The 23,992-nt window shown below is 44.4% G+C and overlaps 1 protein-coding gene across 1 annotated transcript; it reads left to right on the top strand.

Moving 5' to 3' along the window:
• The first annotated feature begins 148 nt into the window (after positions 1-148).
• Positions 149-22,905, top strand: TMEM127 (transmembrane protein 127). The gene is made up of 4 exons (XM_040345931.1): positions 149-259; positions 12,200-12,469; positions 17,686-17,850; positions 21,631-22,905. The coding sequence occupies exons 2-4, from the start codon at positions 12,226-12,228 to the stop codon at positions 21,933-21,935; spliced, it is 714 nt and encodes a 237-aa protein (XP_040201865.1). The 5' UTR covers positions 149-259; positions 12,200-12,225; the 3' UTR covers positions 21,936-22,905.
• Positions 22,906-23,992: the final 1,087 nt, after the last annotated feature.

The following is a 23,992-nucleotide window of genomic DNA, read 5'->3' as shown; positions in this document are numbered from 1 at the left end:
GAGAATGCAGGCGATAAATATCCCTTGAGTCGGCCATTTTTGATGAGACAAAATATTACAGGGCTCTTTGATGGACCTCTGAAAAATGGTCTCCACTCCGGAGACATCACATAGGCCTGAGTGTGGGTTTGGAGGCTAGCTCAGCCTTCGCTCTAGTAACGGGATGCCGGTTTCGGTGTGGGGCGGTGATGACGCGGGGAGGAGGCGGAAGTCAGCTGTACGGAGATTACAAACGGGGAGAAGAGCACCGGGGCCCTCGGTGAGTGAGACTGGGGGGGAGGGGGCCATGGCGGCCTGGTATCTGAGGGGAGATAATGGGGTGTTTTCTGTGTTGGGGGAGGATTATTATAGAGCTGCCCGGGATGTGTGCCTGTATGTACTCCAGTCCTGTCTGCTCTCTATAGGAACGGTCAGTGTATGGTTCCATATGGGGACATACCATGCTGGGGGTGTCAGCCCTGCCCTATTGTTTTTATTTAGAAGGATAGGAGTGTTCAGGACCTCACCCAGCAGTGCTAATCAGATTCCAAACCCAGGAGCCTCCACCATGGTGATCTGTATACAGGAAGAGCTCCTACCTGACTACATCACACATCCTGCCTGAACTCTGCATTCATTTCACCACCATTATAATTAAAGGATTTTTATTTATTTTTTTATGTATTTGCGCCAGGGCTTGACAAATTTGCTTTGAATCTAGGCGCCAGCTAAAAAAGTTAGGAGCCAGCTTTTTAAATCCGATGCCCAGAACTGCATGTCCGGGGGGTCGGGCAATAGGAAGTGCTCACACATGGCGCAGAGCGAAAAACGACAACGAAAAATGAAGACGGCTAGTTTGTTATAGCGTTTTGCAAATAAGTAATTTTCTCATTCACTGATGTGCACTGATGAGGTGTCACTGATGGGCACGGATAAGCTGCACTTGTGAGGTGGCACCGATGGGCATTAATAGGCTGCATTGATGAGGTGCAACTGATGGGCACTAATAGGCTGCATTGAGGTGGCACTGATGGGCACTAATAGGCTGCATTGCGGTGGCACTGATGGGCGCTAATAGGCTGAACTGATAAGGTGGCACTGATGGGCATTAATAGGCTTCACTGATGGGCACTAATAGACTGCACTGATGGGCTGCACTTGTGAGGTGGCACTGACGGACTGCACTATAGAGATGGCACTGACTGGCTGCACTGAAGAGGTGGCACTGACTGGCTTCACTGAGGAGGTGGCACTGATTGGCTGCACTGAAGAGGTGGCACTGATTGGCTTCACTGAGGAGGTGGCACTGATTGGCTTCACTGAGGAGATGGCACTGATTGGCTTCACTGAAGAGGTGGCACTGATTGGCTGCACTGAAGAGGTGGCACTGATTGGCTGCACTGAAGAGGTGGCACTGATTGGCTGCACTGAAGAGGTGGCACTGATTGGCTGCACTGAAGAGGTGGCACTGATTGGCTGCACTGAAGAGGTGGCACTGATTGGCTGCACTGAAGAGGTGGCACTGATTGGCTGCACTGAAGAGGTGGCACTGATTGGCTGCACTGAAGAGGTGGCACTGATTGGCTGCACTGAAGAGGTGGCACTGATTGGCTGCACTGAAGAGGTGGCACTGATTGGCTGCACTGAAGAGGTGGCACTGATTGGCTGCACTGAAGAGGTGGCACTGATTGGCTGCACTGAAGAGGTGGCACTGATGGGCTGCACTGATGTGCTGCAACTAATAGGCTGCACTGATGAGGTGGCACTCACTGGCCATAATGAGAGGACAATAAATCAAGCCAAACAATCCCGAGCTGTCAAACTGAGAAGATGTCAGAGGTGGGCAGGCAGTGATGACAAGCATTAAAGCCCTCCGCCACGCTCATCACAGCCCTGCCAACCAGGGATGGACACCGGTGCGCACATAAGCATGCGTAGCCCGCTCCAGCAGGCCTCAAAGCCACAGCCTCAATTACCAGCCAGCCCAATCTTGGTCTGTGCACCCACGGGCGGGACACATGGGGGAAATCCAGACCGCTGCTGCGGTGTAGCCCAGGCGCCAGGATGCAATTTCCAGACACCATGGCGGCCTGGCGCCTGGCTTTTGTCAAGTCCTGATTTGCGGTATGAAGACATAATTGTTGACCGGCAGCTGTAATTTTGTTTTTAGACCTTTCGAGTTATTTCCGTGCTTACAAATGCATATTCATGTGTTTATGTGCGTATGTGTGTAAAGCGCAGATTTGTGGGTTCTGTGATAGCGGATCTGGATGCAGCACATGTTTACACACCTGTGTGAATGGCTCCACAGACCTATTGCTATCACAAATGACATCCGGCATACATGCGTTCATGAAAATAAACCTCAGCATTTACCAGAACATGTCTGCGTATCGTCATCTACTTGTATGGCAACACTGTACCTTGTATGCGCGGATCCCCAGGCATGGCAATGCACCCGGATATGTACACTTGGCGCATACAACGCCTGTAAATAGCCGTGTGCATGAACCATTGTAGCCCCTTCTTGTATTAAGTTTGCTTTTCTTTTAGCGTTTCCTGGACATTTCGCAGCCAGCACGTTCCATTGTGGTTCATCCTTGTGTTTATTATTTGCTCAGGACTCCTCCCTGTCGGTCAAAGTGCACATTGCAAAACATTCCATTGTTTACGTGATTGACACAGGCAGTCTTTTCTTTTTCTGGGAATTTAATAAGCAGTGATTTGCTACAGTCAGGTCCATAAATATTGGGACATCGACACAATTCCTAATCTTTTTGGCTTTATACACCACAATGGATTTGAAATGAAGAGAACAAGATGTGCTTTAGCTGCAGACTTTCAGCTTTGATTTGAGGGTATTTACATCCAAATCAGGTAAACGGTGTAGGAATTACAACAGTTTGTATATGGGCCTCCCACTTTTTAATGGACCAAAAGTAATGGGACAATTGGCTGCTCAGCTGTTCCATGGCCAGGTGTGTGTTATTCCCTCATTATCCCATTTACAATGAGCAGATTAAAGGTCCAGAGTTCATTTCAAGTGTGCTATTTGCATTTGGAATCTGTTGCTGTCAACTCTCTATGAGATCCAAAGATCTGTCACTATCAGTGAAGCAAGCCATCATTGGGCTGAAAAAAACAAACAAACCCATCAGAGAGATAGCAAAAACATTAGGTGTGGCCAAATCGACTGTTTGATACATCCTTAAAAAGAAAAAGCACCGGTGAGCTCAGCAACACCAAAAGACTCGGAAGACTACAGAAAACAAGAATTCTTTCCCTGGTGAAGAAAACACCCTTCACAACAGTTGGCCAGATCAAGAACACTCTCCAGGAGGTAGGTGTATGTGTGTCAAAGTCAACAATCAAGAGATGACTTCACCAGAGTGAATACAGAGGGTTCACCACAAGATGTAAACCATTGGTGAGCCTCAAAAACAGGAAGGCCAGATTAGAGTTTGCCAAACATCTAAAAACTAAAAGCCTTCACAGTTCTGTAACAACATTCTATGGACAGATGAGACCATGATCAACGTGTACCAGAGTGATGGGAAGAGAATGGAGAAGGAAAGGAATTGCTCATGATCCAAAGCATACCACCTCATCAGTGAAGCATGGTGGTGGTAGTGTCATGGCGGGGGCATGTATGGCTGCCAATGGAAATGGTTCTCTTGTATTTATTGATGATGTGACTGCTGACAAAAGCAGCAGGATGAATTCTGAAGTGTTTCGGGCAATATTATTATCTGCTCATATTCAGCCAAATGCTTCTGAACTCATTGGACGGCGCTTCACAGTGCAGATGGACAATAACCCAAAGCATACTACGAAAGCAACCAAAGAGTTTAAGGGAAAGAAGTGGAATGTTATGTAATAGCCAAGTCAATCACCTGACCTGAATCCGATTTAGCATGCATTTCACTTGCTGAAGACAAAACTGAAGGGAAAATGCCCCAAGAACAAGCAGGAACTTTAGACCGTTGCAGTAGAGGCCTGGCAGAGCATCACCAGGGATGAAACCCAGCGTCTGGTGATGTCTGTGCGTTCCAGACTTCAGGCTGTAATTGACTGCAAAGAATTTGCAACAAAGTATTAAAAAGTGAAAGTATGATTAACGAGCTGAGATTAGGTGCACTCTCCTAGGGCTCTTTCACACAGGCGGTCCACCTGACGCTCTCTACTTTGCTCAGCGTGGGATCGATCCATTGATCTTCGCTGAGCAAGAGGAGGACAGTTCCGTCTCTGCTTACTGTTCGGAGAACGATCTGTCAGAGCCTCGCTCTCTATGGGGAGATCGGATGAAAATGGACTACAAGTCCTTTTCCATCCGAGCCTCCAGACAGATGGAAAACAGAGTCTCCATCTGTAAAGCCAGTGTGAAAGGGGCCTTAAACGGAGTGCTCCTGATCTCAACTTTTTACCTCTCCACTGAAGCAATCAAACCTATTCCAATCTCTCCACCATGGCCAAGATCAAGGAGCTGATCAAGTATGTCAGGGATAAGATTGTAGACCTAAACAAGGCTGGAATGGACTTCAAGAGCATTGCCAAGCAGCTTTGTGAGAGGGTAACAGTCGGTGGGATTATTTGCAAATGGAAGAAACACAAAATAACAGTCGATCTTTCTCAGTCTGGGGCTCCATACAACATCTCACCTGGTGGAGTTTCAATGACCATGAGAACGGTGAGGAATGAGCCCAGAACTACACAAGAGAATCTTGTCAATGATCTCAAGGCAGCTGGGACCATAGTCACCAAGAAAACAATTGGTAACACACTACACTGTGAAGGACTTAAATCCTGCAGCGCCCGCAAGGTCCCCCTGCTCAAGAAAGCACATGTACAGACCCGTCTGAAGTTTGCTAATGAATATCTGAGTGAAAGTGTTGTTGTCAGATGAGACCAAAAGCAAGCTCTTTTGCATTAACTCAACTTGCTATGTTTGGAGGAGGAATGCTGCCTATGACCCCAAGAACACCATCCCCAGCGTCAGACATGAAGGAGGAAACATTATGCTTCTGTGGGTGTTTTTATGCCAAGGGGACAGGACAACTTCATTGCATCAAAGGGACGATGGACAGGGCCATGTATTGTCAAATCTTGGGTGAGAACCTTCTTCCCAGGGCATTGAAAATGGGTCATGGATTGCTATTCCAACATGACAATGACCCAAAACACACAGCCAAAACAATAGGAGTGGCTAAAGAAGAAGCACATTAAGGTCCTGGAGTGGCCTAGCCAGTCTCCAGACCTTAATCCCATAGAAAATATGTGGAGGGAGCTGACGGTTCGAGTTACCAACTGTCAGCCTCAAAACCCTAATGACTTGGAGAGGATCAGCAAAGTGGAGTGGGACAAAATCCCTCCTGAGATCTGTGCAAACCTGGTGGCCAACTACAAGAAATGTCTGACCTCTGATTGCCAACAAGGGTTTTGCCACCAAGTACCAAGTCATGTTTTGTGAAGGGGTCAAATACTTATTTCACTCATTTAAAATACAAATTAATTTATAACTTTTTTGAATTGTGTTATTTTAATCCTGGTATGCTGTGTGTGTGTGTATATTCCAGATCTGTGCAGTAATCCCAGTGTGAAGCTTTACCTCTGTGCACGAGCTTTCTGTAATAAAGACCGGTCACTGCTGCCTTCTTCTTGTGCAGGGTGACTGGTCTTGTCTCCGCCCCCTTAAAAAGAGGACTGCAGGCAGCCTGTAGTAGGTGGGGCCTGCTGGACCCCTCCCACAGCTCTGCTCTTTGCACAGACTATGTACAGCACAGTGATGAGGTCACTGATACTTTAACTAGGTTATATCTGGGTTTGTAAAGTCATGTGGTGTACAGAAGTGGATTTATATCTATTGTTAAGGAATTTATTTAATTTAAAGTTTTTGTGAGTTTTCATATTTTTTTTTTTATTGCTCTGTTAGAAAACCGGTAAAGAAGTTTAGGGAATATCTTTATAATTCATCGCTGTATGTAGTAGGTGTTTTGATGGTTGTATGTTTTCTATACATTCAGTTATATAGACACACCAGTGTTTATCCTGATGATATGGACTATTTTTGTTGATGTGGTTTTTCTGGTTAGATGTCATACGTCATGCCAGCATTTTTATATGGAATAACTGCATGGTGAAAATACTGGTCTGGTGACTCAGGCAGATACAATTAAATTTCACTCACCACCACAAATGTTTTCCAGCGTAATTTTTTGATCAAATAATACATTTACATGCATAGTTCCAAAAATTCCAGCATGACGCTCAAGTTACTCTACTAGTATATGGCATCTTGAAATTTCTTTATCAAAGAAAACTTGGAGGCTGCCATACTAGTTGATTGGTTGTTATGCTGACATAAGTCATTGATCTATCAAAAGCAAGAAGGTGATCAAATGATGGCCAGGCAACTAGCATGTGCAGAAGGAGAGGCCAGCAACTAAAGCATTTATATTCTCAAAAGGTTTCCTTTGGGGCCGGTGTACACCACAGAAATGCAGTCTGGATGCATCCTGATGCGTTTCTGGTCTGTTTTTTATGCATTTTCAATGCTTTTTTTTTTTTGTTTTTCTTTTTTTCCCTTTTTTCTTTTTTTTTGTGCATATGGATGTGGTCTAAAGCAGAAAAAAACTGGACTGCATCTGGTGTGAACTGTTAAATCCCTTAAACCCTAACTCAGTGAAAATAGAAAAATCCACCCTTGCTTGTTATGTCTAAGGGCAGAGGATTAACCATTTCCCCCTAGGTAGATGTCATATGGCGTCCTGAACTTTGAGTGCTAAATCTGAATGATGCCTGCAGCTGCAAAAAAATAATAATTTTAACTTGAAACCAACAAGTGTCAGAAAAACGGTTTAGTCTTTTTAAAGGGGAGTTCCACCTGTTTATTAGTTTATTAAAAGTCAGCAGCTACAAAAAGCATAGCTGCTGACTTTTAACCCCTTCCATACAGGGCATTTTCACCCCCTTCCTGCCCAGACCAATTTTTAGTTTTCAGCGCTGTTGCACTTTGAATGACAATTGCGTGGTCATACAACACTGTACCCAAACGAAATCTTTGTTTTCCCCCCCCCACAAATAGAGCTTTCGTTTGGTGGTATTTGATCATCTCTGCGGTTTTAATTTTTTGCGCTATAAACAAAAGAAGAGCGATTTTTTTTTTTTCTTTTTTTATTTTTTTTTAAACACAATATTTTTTAGTTTTTTATTTAATAAATATTACAATTTAAAAAGAAAAAAAAATTTCCTCAGTTTAGGCCGATACGTATTCTTCTACATATTTTTGGTAAAAAAAATCGCAATAACCGTATATTGATTGGTTTGCGCAAAAGTTATAGCGTCTACAAAATAGGTGATATATTTATGGCATTTTTATTTAATATTTTTTTTTACTAGTATTGGCGGCGATTTGTGATTTTTTTTTTTTTTTTTTTTTTTTTTTTTTTTTTTTTTTTTTTTTTTTTTTTTTTTTTTACTGTGACCGTGACATTGCGGCAAACACATTGGACACTTTTGACACGTTTTTGGGACCATTCACATTTATACAGCGATTAGTGCTATAAATATGCATTGATTACTGTGTAAATGTGACTGGCAGGGAAGGGGTTAACCACTAGGGGGCGCTGAAGGGGTTAATATGTTCCCTAAGGCATGTTCTAACTGTAGGGGGTAGGGGACTCACAAGGGGAGGAGACCGATGTGTGTTCCTCTGTACTGGGAACACACATTGGTCTCCTCACCGCTGACAGGAGGTGGATCTGTGTGTTTACACACACAGATCCATGATCCTGCCGTGATTGCGGGCGCCCGGCGGCCAGGTCACGAGCGCTGCCACGGGCCCTAGATCGCCGGGAACACAGGACGTCATATGAGGTCCACCCGGATCGAGAGAGGGTCCCTGCCGGCGTCATTTTACAATGCGCCGGTAGGGAAGTGGTAAATAAGCCAACACTTACCTGTCACATGGTCCAGCGATGCGACCAGCTCCTCTCCCCCTCCTCTCCTTGGCACCATCATATCTACCGTGGCCACCCGGCCATGACCGCTTAAGGCATGGGTCTTCAAACTATGACCCTCTAGTTGTTCAGGAACTACAATTCCCATCATGCTTAGTCATGTCTGTGAATGTCAGAGTTTTACAATGCCTCATGGGATGTGTAGTTCCGCAACAGCTGGAGGGCCGTAGTTTGAGGATCCCTGGCTTAAGGCTTCACGGCCGAGTGAGCACTGCGCATGTGCGAGTCACGCTGCGCTCTGCCATTGGCCAGCGATATTCTGGGACCTGTGTTGTGTCCCAGAAGATTGCTGGCAGGGAGGAACCGCCTAGGGTGAGAGGAGGAGTCGGTCGCCTTGGTTGCAGAGGACCTGGAAGGAGGAAGTGGGACAGGAAGTTCCACTAAAAAGAGGACACAAAAAAAAAACCCTCCTCCAAAAAATGAAATGCTAAATGTGGCATGTCAGGGGGCGAGGAGTGCTTAAAGCGGAAGTTCCACTTTTGGGTGGAAAGCTGCTTTAAGGCCCCTTTCACACTGCGGCAGTTTTCAGGCATTTTAGCACTAGAAATAGCGCATGTAAAGCGCTTGAAAACTGCCTCCCATTCTCTGCAATGAGTGCTTTCACACTAGAGGTAGACCGATATGGGCTTTTCTCTGGCCGATGCCGATATTTAGAAACTGCGGCGACCAATGGCCGATATATGATGCCGATTTTTTTATTTTTTATTTTTTTTGGGCCGATATGTTAGGCCGATTTTTATTTTTTTATTTTTTTCCCCTTCATCTCATAAAATCGAACAGTTAGACCCCTTTCACACTGGTGTGTTTTTTAATCGCTTTTGGGCTAAAAGTAGAACCTGTAAAGTGCCTGCAAAACGGCTCCCCTGCAGTCTCAGAGTGTGAATGCCGAGGGCTTTTACACAGAGGCGGTGCGCTGGCAGGACGTTAAAAAGAAGTTCTGCAAGTAGCATCTTTGGAGCGGTGTATACCGCTCCTCCGCCACTCCGCCACTCCTGCCCATTGAAATTAATGGGCACTGCTGCCGAAGCGCATGCAAAGCACTTCTGCAGCGGTGCTACAAGGATGCATTTAAGAGGAAGTTCCACTTTTGGGTTAAAGGCGCCCCGCTAGCAGCAGAATATCGCCGCTAAAATGATGGTAAAGCGCCACTAAAACTAGCGGCGTTCTACCGTCAATGCCTGTCTGCTCCAGTGTGAAAGCAGCAGAGTTCCGCCGAAAAAAAAAATATTGAAAGTCAGCAGCTACAAATACTGCAGCTGCTGACTTTTAATATATGGACACTTACCTGTCCTGGGCGCCCGCGATGTCGGCACCAGAAGCTGATCTGTCCCTCGGCTCTCGGGTGCTGCCTTGGCCATCTTCGGTAAGAGAATCGGGAAGCAGGCACAAAAACAGGTAATCAAAACTTTTGGGCGAAGAAAAAAAAAAAATTAAAGGAACACTTTTAAAACACATTATATCTCGATGGATTGGGCAATTTGTTCGGAACCAAAGGCTGCCACATGGTTTGATGGAAATTAAATCTGTCAACCTACAGATGGTTGAATTAAAAAAAAAAAAAAAACTGAAAATACTGGCTGTTTTTCACTAGTTTTGCATTTCGCTAGGGTCAGTGTCACTACTGGTAGCACAAGGCGATACTTGGACCATATAAAGGTTGCACAGGCAGTCCAACTCCTCCAGGATGGCACATCAATACATGTCATTGCCGGAAGGTTTGCCGTGTCTCCCAGCACAGTCTCAAGAGCATGGAGGAGATTCCAGGAGACATGCCGTTACTCTAGGAGAGCTGGACAGAGCTGTAGAAGGTCTTTAACCCATCAGCAAGGAGGAACAGGATGAGCACTGCCAGAGCCCTACAAAATGACCTCCAGCAGGCCACTGGTGTGAATGTCTGTGACCAAACAATCAGAAACACACTTCATGAGGGTGGCCTGAGGTCCTGACATCCACTAGTGTGCTCTGTCCTCACTGCCTGGCACCCACATGGAGCTCGACTGGCATTTGCCATTGAACACCAGAATTGGCAGGCCCACCACTGGTGCTCTGTGCTTTTTCACAGATGAGAGCAGGTTCACCCTGAGCATATGTGACAGACGTGAAAGGGTCTGGAGAAGCCATGGAGAATGTTGTGCTGCCTGTAACATCGTTCAGCATGGCCAGTTTGGTGGTGGGTCAGTGATGGTCTGGGGAGGCATTTCCATGGAGGGAGCCACAGACCTTTACAGGTTAGACAATGGCACCCTGACTGCCATTAGGTATGGGGATGAAATCCTTGGGCCCATTGTCAGACCCTACGCTGGTGCAGTGGGTCTTGGGTTCCTCCTGGTGCATGACAATGCCCGGCCTCATGTGGCGAGAGCATGCAGCCAGCTACTGGAGGATGTAGAAATTGATACCATTGAATGGCCCCCACGCTCACCTGACCTAAATCCAATAGAACTCTCTGAGACATTTTTTTCGGTCCACCCAATACCACCAGGTTGCACATAATTCTGTTCTAACTGTAGGGGGCTCAGTGATGCGCTGGTCCAGATCTAGGAGGAAATGCCCCAGGACACCATCCGTCGTCTCATTAGGAGCATGCCCTGATGTTGTCAGGCATGCATACAAGCACTTGGGGGCCATACAAACTACTGAGGACTATTCTGAGTTGCAATGAAATTTCAGCAAAATGGACAAGCCTGCTGCATAATTTTTTCACTTTGATTTTCGGGGTGTCTTTGAATTCAGCCCTCTGTAGGTTCTATCAAACATTGTGGTATCCTGTCATTCCTAACACATCACCCAGTCCATATCAGTATAGATATCCAGCATGATATTTTTCCCCATTAAGATCTGATGTGTTTTCAAAGTGTTGTTTTATTTGTGTGTGTGTGTGTATGTATATGTGTGTGTGTGTGTGTATATATATATATATATATATATATATATATATATATATATATATATATATATATATATATATATATATATATATATATATATATATATATATATATTAGTGCTGTCAGTTAAACGCGCTATTAACGGCGTTAACGCCGTCAATTTTTTTATCGCGCGATTAACGAGGCGGCGTTCGGGGGTTATACCGGGATGATGCCTGCAGCCGCAGGCATCATCCCGGTACCGTTGTTTAGAGCGGGCGATCGGCTATCCAAACATAACAACCGATACGGCTAAAAGCCGCTCGGTTGTTATGCCGGAGGAGCGGGAGGGGACATCCCCCCCCCTCCCGCCGCCTTTCGCCGCTCTGACCGGGCCTCCCGTCCCACCGGGAGACCCGATCCTCCATCCGGCGCCTTCTGTGTCCAGGCGGAGACTGACACTAAGCCGTAAGCGGCTTTGATTCAGTCTCCGCATTGAAACCACGGAAGCGACGTCATGACGTCACTTCCGGGTTTCTCGGCTGCCAATGGCGCCTGATTTAAAAAAGTACACAGTATTCAGAATCGCCGTTTTGGCGATCTGAATACTTTGAAGTGCAAAGGAGGGCTCGGAGGTCTTTTAGACCCCCGATCCCTCCATAAAGAGTACCTGTCACCACCTATTGCTGTCACAAGGGATGTTTTACATTCCTTGTGACAGCAATAAAAGTGATCAAAATGTAAAAAAATTAAAAAAACACAATTTAATATTATTAAAAAATAAATAAGAAAACAAAAAAAAAAATTTTGGCGCGATTAATCGTGAGTTAACTATGACATTAATGCGATTAATCGCGATTAAAAATTTTAATCACTTGACAGCACTAATATATATATATGACTGGCTACTGATGTGTGTTGGAAGGTACAATGCCGGTGTGCTAATTCTAGTGCATTGCACTTTTTCCAGTCCCTACACAACTGGTGTGAATGGGCCCTAAAGGGAACATAAGATATTTCACATGGTTGTGTACAGCAGGTGAATGAATTGTGGTGTTTGATGTTGAGAATACGTTAAATTTTTGGTACCTTCATAGGCCCTTGATAAATTGCATCCCACCAAATATATAGATCATCTAAAATAGTTTTTTCTGTCAAGAGGTAGTGTGTTTGCTTCGGTCAATAAAAAATTAGCTGTAAAGTTGATTTGTATTTATTTATCTGCTTTTTCCCTTTGCTGCAGGTCATTCATGTGGACATCATTGTAGCTTTATGTACAGATACCTGTTTATCATCGACCAGATTCTGACATTTATGTTTGTGTTTCCTGTTTTGCAGAGTAAAAGCTCTTCTCAGCACTTGAGATGTTTGCTCCCGGCGGGTCCGGAGGTTCTTCTATGCCCAGGAGAAGGGGCCACGGAACCCATGCCCTTCCCAAGCAGCCAGAGAGAAGCCTGGCATCAGCTTTGCCCGGCGCTTTGTCTATTACTGCCCTGTGCACTGCTCTGGCAGAACCTGCCTGGCTACATATCCATGGAGGGTCCTGCAAACGTCAGGAGTTGGGGGTTGCCGATGTGCTAGGACCAGAAGATCCGGAACTACTTTCAAGTAAGTTGTGGGATCTCTTTAAATGAATAAATGACTTATGTTTACATTGGTGTTTTACTTAGATTTTCAAAGGTTTGATTAAAGTAGATATATACATGTACACCGAAAGCAGCACTGGAAGAATAAATGGATAATTGGTGAAAAATTCAGTGCGCTACTGTGAGTAAACGAATGTGATAATATAGTGGTGATGATAAGATGTGTGAAATAAATCTGAGGCCGCTGTATCTGAGAGTGTTCACATAACACAGAATAAGGATAAATAAATAAATAAATGATAAGCGCTTCAAATACGTGATCTAATTCACCGTAGAGGGTAATACCAGTGATGAGTGCACAAACACAATAAGAGGTTAAATGTGATAAATAACCAATACAATATTTTCAAAATGATCACAAATAATGTGAACCTGAGAAGGTGCAAATGTGCAATGAAATGTCCTTCAATATTAGATGCAAACAACGATTGGTGCAATTAGTGGTTCAAAAAAATGAAAATAAAATATACAAGAAAAAATAAATGGATGATAATGAGATCAGAGTATGATCGACAGTCTATATAGAATGGATCAGATGAAATCAATGCCTAAATCTCTGCTCTCCTCCCTTGAGTGGTAAGTATAAATCCTCATAGGTAATGTAGTTCCCTTACCTGCAGGGTGCTATATATGAGCATATAGTATGGACTCCACGACGTGATGGTCCTGCTCCTACGAGTATGGATGACTCCTCCTGCTCCAGCTGATGGGTCTCTCCAAGCTGCAGGGTACTATATGTAAGTGTATAGTGTGCACTCCACGGCGTGATGGTCCTGCTCCTTCAAGTGTGGATGACTCCTCCTGCTCCAGCTGATGGATCTCTCCAAGCTCCGTGGTCCGGAGTGAGCAGTGAGATGAGGGAGAAAAGAAAAAAGTGCCTCCAATAGTGCAGTAGATTTGGACTCGATCCGGTTTATTAGGTAAAAATTAATTATGCAGGTACATTTTGCAGGGATGGACACATGCAGATGACAAAGTTTTTAAAATTCCCGGGGACGCGGCGTTCTAGGTACCGCCTGACGTCTGGTGGCCTCCGGCTTGTGCGGGTATGTTAGTATTGGTCTGACTCCCTACGGCGTTACGTCACGCACCTCGTGACTTCATCAGTCCCCTGATGAAGTCACGAGGTGCGTGACGTAACGCCGTAGGGAGTCAGACCAATACTAACATACCCGCACAAGCCGGAGGCCACCAGACGTCAGGCGGTACCTAGAACGCCGCGTCCCCGGGAATTTTAAAAACTTTGTCATCTGCATGTGTCCATCCCTGCAAAATGTACCTGCATAATTAATTTTTACCTAATAAACCGGATCGAGTCCAAATCTACTGCACTATTGGAGGCACTTTTTTCTTTTCTCCCTCATCTCACTGCTCACTCCGGACCACGGAGCTTGGAGAGATCCATCAGCTGGAGCAGGAGGAGTCATCCACACTTGAAGGAGCAGGACCATCACGCCGTGGAGTGCACACTATACACTTACATATAGTACCCTGCAGCTTGGAGAGACCCATCAGCTGGAGCAGGAGGAGTCATCCATACTCGTAGGAGCAGGACCATCACGTCGTGGAGTCCATACTATATGCTCATATATAGCACCCTGCAGGTAAGGGAACTACATTACCTATGAGGATTTATACTTACCACTCAAGGGAGGAGAGCAGAGATTTAGGCATTGATTTCATCTGATCCATTCTATATAGACTGTCGATCATACTCTGATCTCATTATCATCCATTTATTTTTTCTTGTATATTTTATTTTCATTTTTTTGAACCACTAATTGCACCAATCGTTGTTTGCATCTAATATTGAAGGACATTTCATTGCACATTTGCACCTTCTCAGGTTCACATTATTTGTGATCATTTTGAAAATATTGTATTGGTTATTTATCACATTTAACCTCTTATTGTGTTTGTGCACTCATCACTGGTATTACCCTCTACGGTGAATTAGATCACGTATTTGAAGCGCTTATCATTTATTTATTTATTTATCCTTACTGGAAGAATAAAGTTTGACCATTTCAGCTCTAAAGATGGGCATCTTGGATAATTAAACCCAAGAACAAAACTTGAATATGTTTCAGCTTACCAGTCCTGCTGTGGCTGCAGTATTTTTATTTTTATTTTTTTTCAAGCTAAGAACATTTTCAGAAAGTACATACAATACCTGTTTATCTTGCCAGAATTGCAGGGTGCTTGTCACTTCTTGTGAGCTAAACCTAAACAATGTTGTCGGCCTTCTATGAAGTACTCCCTGTCCCCATTCTTCATGTAATGGGGGTGAAGAGAGGAAGTCCAGCCTGGGTGACAACCATGGCTCCCTCCATAGAAACAGAGAAGGATTAAGTGTAGCCACCCAGGGACAGAATGTGTGTTATTCACAGGTTTAACACGTCAATAAAGCCCAAGGACTAACAAGCTGCAATAGATCATGTTTTTGTTTTTATGTTTGGGTATTCTTTAAAGCGGAGGTCCACCTAAAAAAAATATTAAAAGCCAGCAGCTACAAATACTGCAGCTGCTGACTTTTAAAAAATGGACACTTACCTGTCCAGGGTTCCCTGCCCGCGATGTCGGCAGCTGAAGCCGAGCAATCGATCGTCTCTCGGCTGCCCCCACCACCATCCTCGGTGAGAGAATCAGGAAGTGAAGTGTTGCGGCTTCACTGCCCGGTTCCCTACTGCTCATGCGCGAGTCGCGTCCTCACTGGGCCCACTGTCTCCTGGGACCTGTGTGTTTTCCAGAAAATAGTGGGGGGGGGGGGGGGGGGCATGACGCAGGAGTCTATTCCTGGAAGTGGGTGCAAATACCTTAGACAGGTATCTGCACCCCCCTCCCTCTGAAAGGTGCCATATGTGACACCGGAGGGGGGGGGGGGGGCCGGGGGTGTTCCAAAAATCGGAGGTTCACTTTTTGTGTGGACCTCCGCTTTTAAGAATACTTTTGCAGTCAAATTTGAGAAAACCCCACGATGTTATGCATTCCAATTCACTCAGCATGCTTACATTTGTTTTTCAAAATATCTTTTAGATGTTTCTCAGGAGGAGGTGTCCTCGGTGCAAGGTTGCTTGAACCAAGTTAAACACACATAAAGGTTTTTTTTGTTCAAATCAGCAGACTAAATGAAAAGAAAAACTGACAGATCACTGTACTAACACACATGTTGTTAGTGCTGTGATCTCCCCATTGTGCCTTTTTGTGTTCTGAAAGTGTGACTGCCCCCCCCCCAGCGAGCGCTGATTGTATGCTGGTTTTTCAGCATGATCCTTCCACAAAAGCCACTTATTAGACCTGCTTCTGTCAAAAAGACAGCTATATGTGTTGACCAAATGTTGAAGCGGCTGATATTCGGCCTGTGTGTACCCAGACTTGGTGAGCCTGTCCTAGATTTGTCGTAATTTCCATAAAAATATAAGAAGCCCAGCCATTACTCCTGTAACCCTTTGATGGGTCAGACCGTGTCCAAATTTTGTTACAATTATTAACCGCTTCCATACCAGGCACTTACGCACCTTCCTGCCCAAGCCAATTTTCAGCTTTCAGCACTGTCGCACTTTGAATGAAAATTGCGCGGTCGTGCTACACTGTACCCAAACAATTTTTTTATCATTTTGTTCCCACAAATAGAGCTTTCTTTTGGTGGTATTTGATCATCTCTGCGGTTTTTATTTTTTGCGCTATAAACAAAAGAAGAGCGATAATTTTTAAAAAAAACAATATTTTTTACTTTTTTATTTAATAAATATCACAATTTTTTTTAAAAAAACTATTTTTTTCCTCAGTTTAGGCCGATACGTATTCTTCTACATATTTTTGGTAAAAAAAAATCGCAATAATCATATATTGATTGGTTTGCGCAAAAGTTATAGCGTCTACAAAATAGGTGATAGATTTATGGCATTTTTATTTTATTAATTTTTTTACTAGTATTGGCGGCGATTTGCGATTTTTTTTTTTTTTTTTTTTTTTTTACTGTCACCGTGACATTGCGGCGAACACATCGGACACTTTTGACACGTTTTTGGGACCATTCACATTTATACAGCGATTAATGCTATGAATATGCATTGATTACTGTGTAAATGTGACTGGCAGGGAAGGGGTTAACCACTAGGGGGCAAGGAAGGGGTTAATTTGTGTCCTAAGATGTGTTATAACTGTAGGGGGGAGGGGACTCTCAAGGGGAGGAGACCGATGTGTGTTCCTCTGTACTGGGAACACACATTGGTCTCCTCACCGCTGACAGGAGGTGGATCTGTGTGTTTACACACCCAGATCCACACTCCTGCCGTGATTACCGACAATTGCGGGCACCCGGCGGCAATCGCGGCCGCCGGGCACCCGCGCCGGGTCACGAGCGTCGCCGCGGGCGCCCTAGATCGCCGGGAACGCAGGACGTCATATGACGTCCACCCGGATCGAGAAGGGGTCCCTGCCGCCGTCATTTCACAATGAGGCGGTAGGGAAGTGGTTAAGGAAGCTGCTATGTTTCTACTGCGTCCCATAGTAGCCTATCAGCCAGCAAGAGGACCCACAGCACCCAGCGAGGGACAGAGTATCCAAAATACTCAGAACTGGTAATGCATTCCATCTTCTTTTACATGAGCCCTTCTTTTAGTTCAGTCTAGTGACAGAGGCACTTTAAAGGGGTTGTAAACCCTCAAGGTTTTTCACCTGAATGCATTTAGGTGAAAAACCTCCTGTGATGCAGCAGCCCCCCAGAACACCCCTTTTACTTATCTGAACCCGGTCTTTCCATAGACGGGGACAAGGACACCAGCTCCAGCTGGTATCTCTGGTCCTGATTGGATAGATTGATAGCAGCACAGCCATTGCTTCCAGCTGCTGTCAATCAAATCCAATGACGCAGAAGCCATGGGGCGGGGCCGAGTCCTGCTGTCTGTGTCAATGGACACAGCAGCAAGACTCGGGAGCGCGCCCGCACAAGTGCCCCAAGGGAGAGCGACTCTCCAATGGGGCACTCGAGAAGAGGAGGAGCCAGGAGCGCCGCTGAGGGACCCCAGAAGGGGAGGATCTGGACCTATCTGTAAAAAACCAACTGCACAGAGGAAGTATGATATGTTTGCTTTTGTTTTTTTACAAAAAAGGGTTTTAGTATACTTTAAAGGTAATCATTTTGTAAATGAAGGTATTTATTTCATGTACTTGCAGAGTTTTGTATGAACCGTCAGACTATACTTCTCCTTCGTGTCATTGCTGGCTTCTGTTTCCTGGGCATTGCCTGCAGTATGACGGCCTTCTTGCTTGATGTTTTTGGGCCCAAGCACCCAGCTCTAAAAATCACACGTCGCTACGCCTTTGCTCACATTCTTACAGGTATGATTGTTTTGTTTTATTTATTTTTTTATTGCAATAACAAATAACATATATATTACATACAGTGGGGAAAATAACTATTTGGCCCCCCTACAGATTTTGTAAGTTTGCCCACTTTTAAAGAAATTAGGGGTCTATAATTATTTATGATAGAGACAGAATATGAACCAAGAGTCTCAAAAAAAACACACGATACAAATCTTATAAATGAAGTGAGTAAAATAAGTATTTGATCCCCAAGCAAAACATGACTTGTACTTGGTGGAGAAACCCTTATTGGCAATCACAGAGGTAAGATGTTTCTTGTAGTTGGTTTCCAGGTTTGCACACATCTCAGGAGGGATTTTTGGTCCAGTCTTCTTAAAGCCTCGTACACATGATCAGATTATCAGACGAATATTCGTCCGTTTTTTGTTGCATGCTAGTCTCATATCAAAAGTGAAGAGGTTACGCAATATATGAACATTTTCGTACGGCAGAATACGTCAGAAGTGATGTAATGTTTTGAATTGTTTTGTATGTATTATTTTGTTTCTGAGCATGCTCAGTCTTGCTCTTACAATTTTCTCGGATGAAAACTGTACTAATTACCGTATATACTCAAGTATAAGCCGACCCGAGTATAAGCCGAGGCACCTGATTTTACCACAAAAAAAAATGGGAAAACGTATTGACTCGAGTATAAGCCTAGGGTGAGAATGCAGCAGCTACTGTAAGTGGAAAAGAGGGTCAACAATGCCCATTTGCATGACTCACTGTGCCAATTGCAACCTCACTGTGCCCATTGCAGTGTACCTGAAATTCTTGAAAGGCTGTGCTGCTGGGATCCATTTTTTTGAAACTTGCGGCTTCCTCCTGGTCCCGTTCCGTGATAGGCGTTTGTTCAGTGTTCCGCCAATTACCGATGTTCTTTCATCCTCGGACAAGAGAAGGTCTGTGATAGGCAGAACACTGAACACAGTGTCTGCTGGAAAACTGAGTCCAAGGAAGAAAGAACGTCCGTGATAGGTGGAACACTGAACACAGAGTCAAACGCCTATCACGGGACGGGACCAGGAGGAAGCCGCGAGTTTTAAAAAATGGACGCCCAAGGTACACTGACTCGAGTATAAGCCAAGAGGGGTATTTTCGGCCCTAAAAAACTCTGCTTATACTCAAGTATATACGTTAAGTGAAAATCAGACGTTATGTTCACGTACGATAACATTTTTATAGTCTACACCTTCAGCTTTTGTCATCCGAAAAGTCGTAATCGGCTGTTGAAAGCACTATACGAACGCTCAGAAATCGTCAGATCGTTCGTTCCTACGAAGTTTTATTTACGATTTTCTTATTGTGCGAACGAGCCTTTACAGATCTTCTCCAAATCCTTAAAGGGTAACTCCACTTTTATGGGGGGAAAAACGAGCAAAATAAGTAAATAAAAATTGTGTATGGTATACAATTAAAAAACACAACTCATATTGTAATTGAATGTTATTAAAAATGACCTTATTTTTCAATCTGCAGTGCTGTAATTTTCTGTAGTATGCAATGCAATATGACTACCTTGTACACAGATGGTTTACAGAAAACCACCCACAAATTGAATTTCCTGTTTGTGTGATTGGCTTACTAATTTTCTCAGAAATCCACACTAAAATTAAAACCAAGTCAGATTTCAGGCACCCCCTGCAACAAAATGCCATTTTTGGTGCGATACTCTCAATAGGAAATTGCGTCTAAAGGGATGCAGACCCAGCTTAACTCATTAGAGCGTTGCAGTAGCTGGTTGATAATTTCTGAAACCACTCCCATTAGACTCACTCAGTACATGAACAAAGACAAACACACAGGGATTGCTTCAGAATAACAAAAGGTAGGAATCTGCAACAATGTTTCTTAAAATCCAGAGGGGAATGTTTTTTTTTCACCTAAAGTGGAGGTACTTTTTAAGATTTTTTGACTGGTGTTTGGCAACTCCGTTTCCGCTCCCTCCATAAATTTTCTATAGGATTAGGGTCTGGCGCTATGTTTTGGGTTATTGTCATGCTAAAAGACCCATCCACGACCTATCGTGTTCTGGCTGAGGGACGAAGGTTCTCATCCAAGGCTTTACAATACATGGCCCCATCCATTGGCCCCTTAAATGTGCCAAAATCAGTCTGTACATTTAGCAGAGAAACGGTCCCAAAGCATAATATTTCCACCTCTGTGCTTGACTGTAGGGATGGTGTTCTTGCGGTCATAGTCAGTATTTTTCAAACATGGCGAGTCGAGTTAATGCCGAGCAATTGGCCCCCGGCCGGACTTTGGACATGCCTGATCTATAGGGTTGATCATTAAAAACAGAATGCATTCCCTCATCCTCACAAGAGTGGAGAGAGGAATCCTGCTGTGTTGTATTCTGATGGTGGGGACTACTCTGCTGTTAGGATAAACTGATCAGTGCTGCCGCCCCGATTGAACAGAAATCTTCCAAAAAGGCCATTCATGAGAAGTCGATCATTAGATTGACTTTTCATGAACAGGAATGGCCATAGATGGATCAAAATTTGGCTGGTCCATGCTGAACCAAACCATGTTGAATGCATTTATGGCCAGTTTTAGAAATGAATTAATTGTGTACCTAGGTGATTTATGGGCATAGCAAATCTGTCCCCCCTTTTTCTTTCACATTTGTGCTGGACTGCTGATATATGCAGCTAACATCATATGAAATATTGCCTGTGATAATCACAAGCTCTTTAGAGAATTGTGTTATGGTTAACACATGCTGGTAGATGTGAAGATCTTTCTTTATGAGCTTTGCACAGTCACATCTAAGTTCATTGCATCCTGATGAAGCTAACTTTTTAGTGAAATACGTAAATCCATGATGCTTTATTAGAACCATAAGAGTTGGAATTATAATATCTTCAGCTTTTGATGTGAAATGTGTTTCATGTTGGTGGAAAAGTGGCATTAAAATGGAGGTTCCCCCTAAAAAAAAATTCTAACAATACATTCAGAAGACTGATTACACTGCGGGTATGCTGGGGTTTTTTTTTTTTCTTTTCGTACATACCTCGTTATCGCCGTTTCATCCCTCGGCTTCCGGGTATGATTCTTGCTGGACCTAGTTGATTGACGTTCCTCCGACCGGCGCATACTGCGCGTCACGACTTTCCGACAGAAGCCGAACGTCATTGCGCAGGCGCCGTAGTGTCGGCTCTATATGGCGCCTGCGCAGCGACGTTCGGCTTCTTTTGGAAAGTCTTGACGTCAAGTATCCGTCGGTCGGAGGAACGTCAATCAACTAGGAACGCCCAGCCCCACAAGAATCATACCCGGAAGCCGAGGGATGAAACGGCGATATCAAGGGATGAAACGGCGATATCGAGGTATGTACGGAAAAAAAACAGCATACCCGCAGTGTAATCAGTCTTCTGAATGTATTGTTAGAATTTTATTTAGGGGGAACCTCCACTTTAATGTTTTCCTCTAATATATTGGTGTTTTTTATATTTGTAATAAAGTGATGTTTTTGTGTGTGTGGTATTCCCTGAAGGGCACATGAAAAGTCTCTCTCTCTCTCTCTCTCTCTCTCTCTCTCTCTCTCTCTCTCTCTCTCTCTCTCTCTCTCTCTCTTCCCCCCCTCTCTCTTCCCCCCCCCCCCTAAATAAATGCTAGTTACCACCTTTTGGTGCATCATCTAGCTGACTCCTGTGAATTGTCAAACCCCAAAAAATGTTGTGAAAACTGCAGAAATAATGTTCCTGTGTTGTTTTTTTTTCTTTTTTTTTTCCTTTTCTTTCACAGTTTTACAATGTGCTACAGTGATTGGCTTCTGCTACTGGGCCTCAGAACTTATACTTGCCCTTCAGCAGCAGCACAAGCAGTACCATGGTTCCCAAGTCTATGTCACCTTTGCTGTCAGTTTCTACCTGGTGGCTGGTGCTGGTGGAGCATCCATCTTGGCTACTGCGGCAAATCTCCTGCGCCACTACCCTACGGAAGAGGAAGAGCAGGCTCTAGAGCTGCTGTCAGAGATGGAAGCTGACTCTTACCCTGCAGAGTATGATGTCATGAATCCTTTCCAGCCTCCGCCAGCCTATACTCCCTAATGAAGCTCTAAGGAAAAGAGCTGGGATATTATCCATTAGTCCTGTCTCCATGTAATGGGAGAGAGCACCTGGCTGCCGGAATCAAGAAGAGGACATTTCCGCCAAATTGCTGTAAATATGCAAACAGGCAGTTTGTTCATCTTTCCTTGCAGACAGGTCATCAATGCTGATTTCACATTTTGCTTCCCTTGCCCTTTGTTAGTTATATAATGTTCGTTTTTTGGAATCGTTCACAATTCCCATAATGCTTTTCTCATTTAGTATCGCTTTCTCCCTTGTGCTTGTCCAGATACACCCTTTAGTCTAAAAAGGAAACTCATTGGTGGACCTTCTTCAGAAAAGCTGTTTCTGTTCCTGAAAGGCAGGAGGTCATTCTGTGATTGCTTACAATTGTAAGCTTTTTTATTTCCAATCAAATCCTGAGACACAATAAATAAATGTTTTCCTAATGGATGCTTAGGGAAAAGGAAGAGACTAGGCATTTGGGCCGGGTAGGACAAAGGCTATGAGAAGAGGGTAAGCCGGTTTGCTCTGCTGTTGACAGGTCAGAGATCTTAAAGTGGATCTGTCGTCCATACAGATTGCTGGCAGCCATTTTTTTTTCTGAATCAAAATGTCATCAGTTCTCAATGAACTTTACAAGATTCCTTCAGATGGGATCTTTTAGTAGTGAGGCACTCTCTACCTTGTACCTCATTGAAGTTTCTTGCAATTTTATATGCTGCATTTACTGAAATATCAGTCCAGCCCGTAACATGGCTGCCTCCACAGGGTATGGCTGACTGGCATGCTGTTGAAAAGGGAGAATGTATTAAGCCTGAGAAATGCAGGTTTGTCTAACGTTTGGGTTGCAGTACGTTGGTGTGATTGGTATAATTTGTGTGTGCTTTGTTTTGTTTTACACCCTCACTTAATATATGGGTGATATTTATATACCTGTGGTGTATATATTTTTCTTTTTCTTTTTTTTCAACCGCTTCTAAAATGTATATTTTCTTGTGATTTCACGAGGCACAGTAGATAGACTGTAAGTGGTTACTTACCAGGCAGGCTCTTGGAAAGATTTATCAAAGCATTATTTAACCATCCTGCATCCCAGCCCCAGATACCAATTTATTTACATATTTATAAAGTACAAAATGGAGAGGATTATCCATTGCATCCCTGTAACATTTTATTATTTACACAGAGGCATTTTGTCACTTGCAAAACAGCAATATGCAGCTGTTCAAGCCTTTAAAGAGAGTTTATAGATTTTGGATCTCATCCGGAGGTAGTATGGAGAACATTACGACAAGGAGAGAGGAAGACGCAAATAATTGCTTCCGTTCGTCTCAGTAGCGCATACTGATGTACAGGCATACCCCACTTTTAAGTACACAATGAAACCAGCGCATGTATGTAAAACGAAAATGTACTTAAAGTGAAGCAATACCTTTTTCGCTTCTGGGGGGTCAGGGGCTGAGGTGGCATCAGGGGCTGTAAGGGGGGGGGGGATCAGGGCCTATAGTGGAGGGCAATGAGTGAATTTTATTGTACTGTACAGTAAGCCACTTGCGTTTAGGGAGCAACTCTGGGCTGGCTGACGGGGCAACTCTGGGCTGGCTGACGGGGCAACTCTGGGCTGGCTGACGGGGCAACTCTGGGCTGGCTGACGGGGCAACTCTGGGCTGGCTGACGGGGCAACTCTGGGCTGGCTGACGGGGCAACTCTGGGCTGGCTGACGGGGCAACTCTGGGCTGGCTGACGGGGCAACTCTGAGCTGGCTGACGGGGCAACTCTGGGCTGGCTGACTCGGCAACTCTGGGCTGGCTGACTCGGTAACTCTGGGCTGGCTGACGGGGCAACTTTGAGCTGGCTGGTGGGCAACTCTGGGTTGGCTGGTGAGCTTGGCTGGCAGGCAACCTTGCCTCTTTACTTGAAGCCTCTTTACTGGCGACAACTCCAGGCGGCAGCTCTGCCTTTTTCAGACCATACTGCGGCTGCGCGGCACGGGATGTCTGTACTTGCGAGGTACTTTACGTACACTCGCGGGTGTACATAAAGTGAGTGTACTT

Source organism: Rana temporaria, chromosome 3 (assembly GCF_905171775.1).
Source record: "Rana temporaria chromosome 3, aRanTem1.1, whole genome shotgun sequence".
NCBI classification, from domain to species: Eukaryota; Metazoa; Chordata; class Amphibia; order Anura; family Ranidae; genus Rana; species Rana temporaria.
Note: the sequence above shows the minus strand (reverse complement) of the source record. Positions and strands in the feature narration are given on the sequence as shown.

Excerpts from the sequence above, each read along its gene's own strand:
- TMEM127 (XM_040345931.1), top strand. The coding sequence starts at position 12,226 with ATGTTTGCTCCCGGCGGGTCCGGAGGTTCTTCTATGCCCAGGAGAAGG. Across the intron at positions 12,470-17,685 it reads AGATCCGGAACTACTTTCAA|AGTTTTGTATGAACCGTCAG; the intron begins GTAAGTTGTGGG and ends ATGTACTTGCAG. Across the intron at positions 17,851-21,630 it reads CTTTGCTCACATTCTTACAG|TTTTACAATGTGCTACAGTG; the intron begins GTATGATTGTTT and ends TTTCTTTCACAG.